Source organism: Ascaphus truei, chromosome 16 (genome assembly GCF_040206685.1).
Source record: "Ascaphus truei isolate aAscTru1 chromosome 16, aAscTru1.hap1, whole genome shotgun sequence".
NCBI lineage: Eukaryota > Metazoa > Chordata > Amphibia > Anura > Ascaphidae > Ascaphus > Ascaphus truei.
The window spans coordinates 37,725,455-37,733,295 of NC_134498.1; the positions used below are offsets into that span (position 1 = coordinate 37,725,455).

At 40.8% G+C, this 7,841-nt stretch overlaps 1 protein-coding gene across 1 annotated transcript; it reads right to left on the bottom strand.

The window, feature by feature from the left end:
• Positions 1 to 515: 515 nt before the first annotated feature.
• Positions 516 to 4,322, bottom strand: GPR101 (G protein-coupled receptor 101). Its single transcript, XM_075573238.1, has 2 exons — positions 3,961 to 4,322; positions 516 to 3,714 (listed from the first exon to the last, which is right to left on the bottom strand). Exon 2 carries the CDS (start codon positions 3,474 to 3,476, stop codon positions 2,214 to 2,216), a length of 1,263 nt encoding a protein of 420 aa, XP_075429353.1. The 5' UTR covers positions 3,477 to 3,714; positions 3,961 to 4,322; the 3' UTR covers positions 516 to 2,213.
• Between the last annotated feature and the right edge of the window lie 3,519 nt (positions 4,323 to 7,841).

Sequence of the window (7,841 nt, forward strand, 5' to 3'; positions counted from 1 at the left end):
ACAGGCTTATTCCTAGAACTACGGTTTCTTTATTTTTTGGTTTCATCGACCAGCTTTTTAAAAAATTTTTTTTTTAAAGATGACCATTCACAAAAATCCCTTCCAAAAAAAGTCCCGCTTTTCTGATGTTGTAAGGAAACCATAATTCTTCCTTTGCCATATCTTTTAATTAGAAATTCAAAAACAGGTGTGTGTGTGTGTGTGTGTGTGTGTGTGTGTGTGTGTGTGTGTGTGTGTGTGTGTCTGTGTGTGTGTGTGTGTGTGTGTGTGTGTGTGTGTGTGTGTGTGTGCGCTGAAAAACGTGTATTGCACAAAATAAATGTTTAATGTTTCGGTTCTGTTAAGGCGGGGGGGGGGGAGCAGGATTTTTAGAGGTAACACTGTAATAATGTCTTTAGTCTGCAAAGTATTTATAGTAACTTGCATATTTGTATGAAATCTGTGACTTGGGAGGGGTGGGGGTGGGAAGGGGCGTCAAATCGGTAAAGCACGCCCTTTTACATTAACTGCATTAACTCCTACCACCGGCCTAAGATTAGTACATCTCTCAATTTGACTTAGATTCTTCTAAAAGAAAGTCGATATTATTTCAAAAGGGCAATCCAAGCAATATCCTACATGTGTTTTTTTTAAATTTTATATAAATAAATCAGTTCTGTAGTATTAGAAAATAGTTACTACCTTTTAAAATTCAACTCAATGTCACTTGGAATGAGTTTTAATATACCGAGCACCCTTTGATTTGTATAGCAGGCTTTAGCCCACCTCCCCAGCAGTGCAAGATCTTTGTAATACTTTCCTGTTTGTGATAATTTGTTGCCAATATTCCCAGCAGTTTGCACTGCAAACTGTAACAATACATAATGTTACCTTGGTAACATAAGAATACATTGTAGCTGCTGAGTTACACTGACTGAAAGATTCATTTGAAACTGAAAGGCAGCCATTTAGTGAACCCTGGGAAACTGGATTTTGCTGATCGATCACGGGAGAACAAAGCTTAGGTAATTAGTTTACCTTTATGGAAATGAAATGCTGCATATATTAAAAGAAGAAAAAAAAATCTTTTTTAAGATGCTTGTATTGCCTTTTTTAAATTCCAGTTTACAATTGGCACCACAAAATACAATCTATGTCCAAAGTGCATTTAATAAAAAAATAAATAAATAAAACCAGTAGCTAGAAAAACATTCAAAATAAACAGATACATTTTATTTGGCATGATCTGTTATTTTGTATGACATTCAATGTCATTGTAGCATGGGGTTATTTCCAGATCACCCCAATGCTACATGTTAATAATAATAATAATAATAATAATAAATAATAATATTGTGTGGTTACCTAGTAATGGGTGACATTCCCATGTTGAAGAAATCAGGGATATATTCTTATTTTCTACATTTGTTCTATGACCCATAGGCTGCCAGGTGGACCTTCTTACCATTGTTGGTCTTTCAGAAAGCTCAGGGCTATAGATGTCCACTGTTTAATGTCCTCTTTGTCAAGATTCACACTGACACATACACTACCCTTACAGCCCTTGGTTTCCCAAAGTAAATTATTTATTGAATGCTTTAGTACAAATTGACTGCCCTGTAGATTTCCCCAATAGCTTCCAGTTTGTACTGTATAAAGTGCATACTGTATAAAAAGGACCCTTCACATGAGGATAACTCCCCATTTGCAGCACTCCAAGTGCAATGGTACTAACACAGGGGTAGGCAATAAGTCAGGTTTCAGGATATCCCTGCTTCAGCACAGGTGGCTCAATCAGTGTCTCAGTCTTTGACTGAGCCACTGATTGAGCCACCTGTGCTGAAGCTGGGATATCATGAAAACCTGGACTAGAGTTGGCTACCCCTGTACTAAAATTACCACTATTTTTGTTTATTTGTTGACCCAATGTAGTATTACTTTCTACCATCAGATTTAAAGTCCCACTTTTCTTTTAAGAAAATTGATCTATTTTAGAAAGACTCTGTTTCTATAGCAAAATGAACATATAAATCTACAATAATTTAAAATGAGGTACAAATAACGTTGCCCCAATATTTATCAGGTTTAGATTATTATTATTTTTTAAAATCAAACACATTACCACTCCTTTTCTAAACACACTGCGACCACTGTGAGTGCAGACTACAATCCCAGCATGTCTGACCCAGAATATATAAATACAAGACACCCCACAGGGATCCCCAATAAATTGTTTAACAGCTAAGATATTGTGGTATATCAGGGTCCTGCTTATGCAATTTTGCTTCCTTCTCCGGAGTCATACACGTGGAAGTGCTTTCCTTATTGTCTTTTAACTTTAGATTATTCAGACTTTTCCCAGTGATTACAGAAATAGTGGTTTCTTCTTCCAGGAATTTCACTGTAGGGCCAGTGGAAAAATGAGACTGGAAGATCCTCCCATCTGTGAGTATGATGTAGCTGTCTACTGTGGCGCTCTGGGGGTGGACCTGTTTGCAGAAGAATCCATGCAGGAGCAAGAGGAACTCCTTTTTTAAGCTTTTGTGCATATAGCCATATATGTAAGGGTGGATGCAACACTGCAGGAAGAATAAAATCAATACTAGGGATGTTACCCATTTAGGAATGACTGAGTTGCCACTAGAGGAAACAATGCTGAGAACACTATAGGGGCCCATACTTAATATGTAGGATGACAAAATAGCAAATATAACTTTGGCTGCTTTGCAGTGGTAGAGAGGTCGGTGGTGACTTGATTTGTCAAGTGAGTTTAGTGCAGTGGATCTTGTCCCATCAGACCTGTCACATCCATTTGCTTGGACTGGGTGCACTAATGCATTTTGCCTTCTGGCTGCTCTGAAAACCATTCCATAGCACGCCAACATAATGCTCACTGGCAAGATGAAAGAAAACAAAGCACTGAGCACTGTGTAAGAGTAACTTGAAGCCCACAATACTTTGCAGTAGTGACTCTGTAAATCAAATTCGACTTTTCCCCATCCAAAAAGAGGAGGGGTGCTCTGAAGGACACTGAAAATCCAGGTGGAGAAGATGAGTAGACTCCCTCTTTTTGGGGTCATCTTGGTGGGATACGACAATGGATGAATAATGGCCAAGTATTTGTCAACAGAGACCACTGTGATGGTGTTCACCCCTGCAAAAGCAAACAGATGCATGAGTACCACCACAGCACCGCAGAGCTCGTGATCCACGGGCCAGATATCAGGTAGGGAGGTCACAATGACGCAAGGCATAACCAAGACCGTCTGCAGGAGGTCAGCTACCAGCAGGTTGAAGATAAACCGGTTTGCTACCTGGAGCAGCTGTGGCTTGCGGTGGAAAACCACCAGAAGCATGATGTTTCCGAAGAGAGAGAGGCAGAGGAGGGAAATGATGAGGGTTATCCTGAGAATGGTGTCCGGCATAGAGGATGAGCCTGGCTCTGCTGGAAAGTGACTCTGATTGCCGGGGACTCTGCGGTCACTTAGCCCCTGCATGGTGACTTGAAGACCAGTTCACACCTCCATCCAATGTGGTGGGGGGAGAGAGCTTCAGCTCTGCTGTGAAGACCAGTATGGGAGCTACGTTGTCCCTACATGATCCATGATACTCCTAGAAAGAGTTCTGGGCTTGGTGTGCCCATCCAGCACCCAGTCATTATATCCAAGAGGACTCTGAGCACCTGGACTTCACATGGTGACAATGATCATGGCATCACTTCTTGCACACACAGGCCTATGTAATGAATACAAACATTAAGACAGCATCTTCTCAACAGCAAATGATTAATTTAGCATATAAACAAATGCATAGCATTATAAATGACACAGCTATACAAGTTATTCTACACAACAGTATGTATATATACAGTATATATATATCCACTGTTAATGGTTCTGTCCTGTACTTAGAAATAATTATCTTGTATGCTCTGTATAGATATAAATATGAGGACATCTGTCCCTGTATGGATCAATTTACCTGTTGAAGATCATTGTCTTGCAGTCCTCAGGAAGCTGATACAATGATGGATCTGTCTCCTTGCCCCCTCCCGTTGTTTCTATTTCTGTGATTTGGACAGCTCAGTGCTGCTGGAGAGAAATCAGCCCTCTCCTCTCCCTCTTCCTCTCTCTGTATTCCCCTCCCTCCCCCATGCTCTTTTTTTTCCTCAAGCTATGGAGATGCTTGTGTTGGGCAAGCAGAGGGAGCTGTATCAATACAGCACAGCACATTGCAAGCATTAGCAATAGTCATTCTTCTAAAACCAGCAGACTGCTGCATTAAAGCATTTTACATATTTCCTTCACTAATGACTTTCAATTTTAAATTATGAAATTGGCAGGACATCATCACCCCTCGTGGTGACTATTGTACACTGCAGAACTGCTTACCAAGGCAATGCCTAAATCCCCAGACCTTCTGAAATGTGACACAGATTTACAAAATGTTGGCATACAGACACTGACTAACCATTTGTAACGTTTAAAAAGCAGACGGTTGAAGGCTAATAGCTTATCACAGAATGCCATCATGTATACCAATAATAACTGCTGTGTACACAGCACACACTGCATTCACTCCATCTTCTTGCAGGTATTAACAAACACATTATTATAACACATGCCAGTCTTCACAACTGCTTAGAAATGCCCATTTTCACCATGTATTCCTTGCACCTGTGGCTTTGTGCCCCCCCCCCCTCCTCTGCACATGAACTGTAACTGCTCTCTGAAGTGGGTGCACATCAATGTGCGATGTTGGGTAAATTGCTTTATTTAATGAGGTTGACATGCTTGTGTTATTTTTTTGTGTGCTGACAGCAGTGACATATTAACCTCTTTGCTGCTAGTAAAACGGTTACAGTATATGAGTAATTGTGCCCTTTGTTCCTGTGTATTACTCATTGTGGCTTCTTGTCTGTTTTGTTGCATTTCTCTCCTCCCTGCTCTTCCTCCCACTCTTCCTTACTCACTCACCTGACCTCAATAAAAAGCAGCATACAGAATGGAGATATCCAGTGACAGGCAGAACCCCTGCTCTGTGCGCATCCCTGTCCTAAACAGAGGTGTTCAACCTATTAAAAACGCTGGCACCCTTTAAAAATGTATTTGTGACTCCATAGAACACCTTCCATATGCGACCTACAGTATGTACATAAATACTATTGCTGAGGTAGAACTTTCTCTATTATAGATTTATATCAATAAATAAACTAGTTGAAAATATATAACATTTAATAACCTTTTGAATGGAAAACAAGATAGAAAAAATAGGCTAAAGCGCTCTGATGCAGGTATAACAAAATAAAGTAAGCCAAACCACTGACCAAGGTATGAAAACTGAGCAATAATATTAGTACTCAATATTCAATAGTATGGGTACTATCCTCCTGAATACAGGTGGTAGATGGTACAAGCCCATCCACCATCAGTCTCATTGGCAGGTTCCCCCTGAACATAAACAATACTCACAATCCCAGGAGTGGTAGGCAGGCTGTGCAGCTTCCAATATGTGGTATAACAGGAGTGAATGGAGGACAAAAGCGTACTAGCAAAAACGGAGCAGGAAGGACCCAGAATCAAAATAGAATTAAAAGGGCACTTTAATGTGACAAAAGACCCATCCAACGCGTTTCGAACGTCACAGCGTTCTTTTTCAAAAAGAACGCTGTGACGTTCGAAACGCGTTGGATGGGTCTTTTGTCACATTAAAGTGCCCTTTTAATTCTATTTTGATTCTGGGTCCTTCCTGCTCCGTTTTTGCTAGTGCGCTTTTGTCCTCCATTCACTCCTGAATGGAAAACAAATCCAAAAAAAGGGTCAAAATTGTGAGCGCCAAATTTATCTCAGGGATTACATGGTAACCTTCATTTAATCCCAGAGTTCCGGTTGAAACCCCCCTGATGTCAAATATGGATGACATCAGGTAATAGTATACAGTACTTATAAGACCCAAAAATTACCACAATATATATATATATATATATATATGCAGCTGATTATGACAGATAAATTATGACCATTCTTCCTTGTATTGTACAGGTTAAGAATTTTAATTAGTGTTAGGACCTGTGATTTTGTGGTCATGCCTTGAAGGGGCTCACAGGTTTACAATGCTTTGGCTAAGGTGTTAAACTAAATGACCCTTTTATTCAAGAGATATATATAGGTATTTCACTGTGTATTTTTGCCATTGGATGTAGCACTGGGCTCTGTTTGTGTTTGTTTGTAGTATGAATGGAACGGCAGTTAGCATGGAATAAAGATGCAGCATATGGGAGATAAGTGACCATCCTCCTCAGTTCTTTGCAGTGTTACTATTATTTATATTCGGATGGATGGGGTGAAAGGGTTCCTCTAACATGGATGGATGGAGTGAAAGAGTTCCTCTAACATGGATGGATGGGAGATTACTAGTGAGCTCATACAGAATGAGGTAGGGTTTTGTTAGCAGCCATTGCATGGTTTTCACCAGAGAGTTCTAAGGGGGTCTACATTTGATTTATAAGAGTCCACCTGAGGCTGGTGAAACTCCAGGGCTTTGGGGCCAACTCAGAGGTGGGCAACTGCAGTCCTCAAGACCTCCAACAAGTCAGGTTTTCAAGATATCAGGTGGCTCTGTGCTGAAGCAGGGACTGATTGAGCCAGCTGCGCTGAAGTTGTGATATCCTGAAACCCTAACCTGTTGGGGGGAGGGTGCGTGAGGATGAGCACCCCATGGCTAACCCATGTGAGACTCTGGTACTGATGGCCCATTATAATGGAAAAAATGGTGGATCTCACATGACACTCTTTCCACTTTCCACATGAGTGGAAAGGTCAAAACAGTTGGCTGTTTGCTGGCAATACACTTCTTTGACCCAAACTTAGCTGTTAAAGCTGTGTTAAAACGCAGACATAACCTTAAAAGGGCATACATGTTATTATTATTAATAATAATAATAACTTAATTTCATATTGCACTTTTCTCCCAATGGGATTCAAAGCGCTGCACAATTACAGTACAGTGCGCTGTACTCAGCACATAGGAATTTTACACTCATTGTCCCTGCTCAGAGCAGCAGCCTAGAAAAACAGTGGTCGTGGGTTCCAGCCCTATTAGGCCTGACACCGTTCCAGCCATTAGGTTGGTGCCTTAGTCTTATTATGAATTCTGTGTAGTTGGTATGGAAAGTGTGGGATGGGACTCATTTAAATATACTTTGCATAGCTGTTAGCATATCTCTCAGGAGTGCTTCTTTCTCAGCACAGGCATGTCTCCCTCATTACTTCGAGGGGATATACAGAATATGGGACTGCTAATAAAATCAGAAATGTCTCATCTTCCAGGATTTTCAAGTGTGAACTCTGCATGTGGATTTTGGTGTGCGGAGCGGAATTCTGGTTAATGAATTTTGATAGTTTTGCCCATCTCTAGTACCCACATTGAACTGTGCTATAGAATATGCTGGAACATTACAAATATTAATAATTTTAGCCAAGCATTGGTTAAGGAAGTACAGAGTCAGCATATCACTTAAGGACATATGTTATATCCTTTTCAGCTCATCAAGGACTGCATGGTTGCTGGATCTCTTTTGTAACCTGCACCCAGTTTCGCTACACAATCTGTGACATCATTTATTGTGTTAACCCTTCAGTGATCGATTGCTGACTGCTACAGGTTCATAGGGAGAAGGAGTGGCACTGAGTTTGAAGCAGGGGAACCTGGTTCAATTCCCGGTGGAAGCTCCTTGTGACCTTGGTCAAGTCAACTTATTTCCTTGTGCACCAGGCAACAAAAATTAGATTGTAAGCTCCACGGGGCAGGGACCTGTGCCTGCAAAATGTCTCTGTAAAGCGCTACGTAAAACTAGCAGCGCT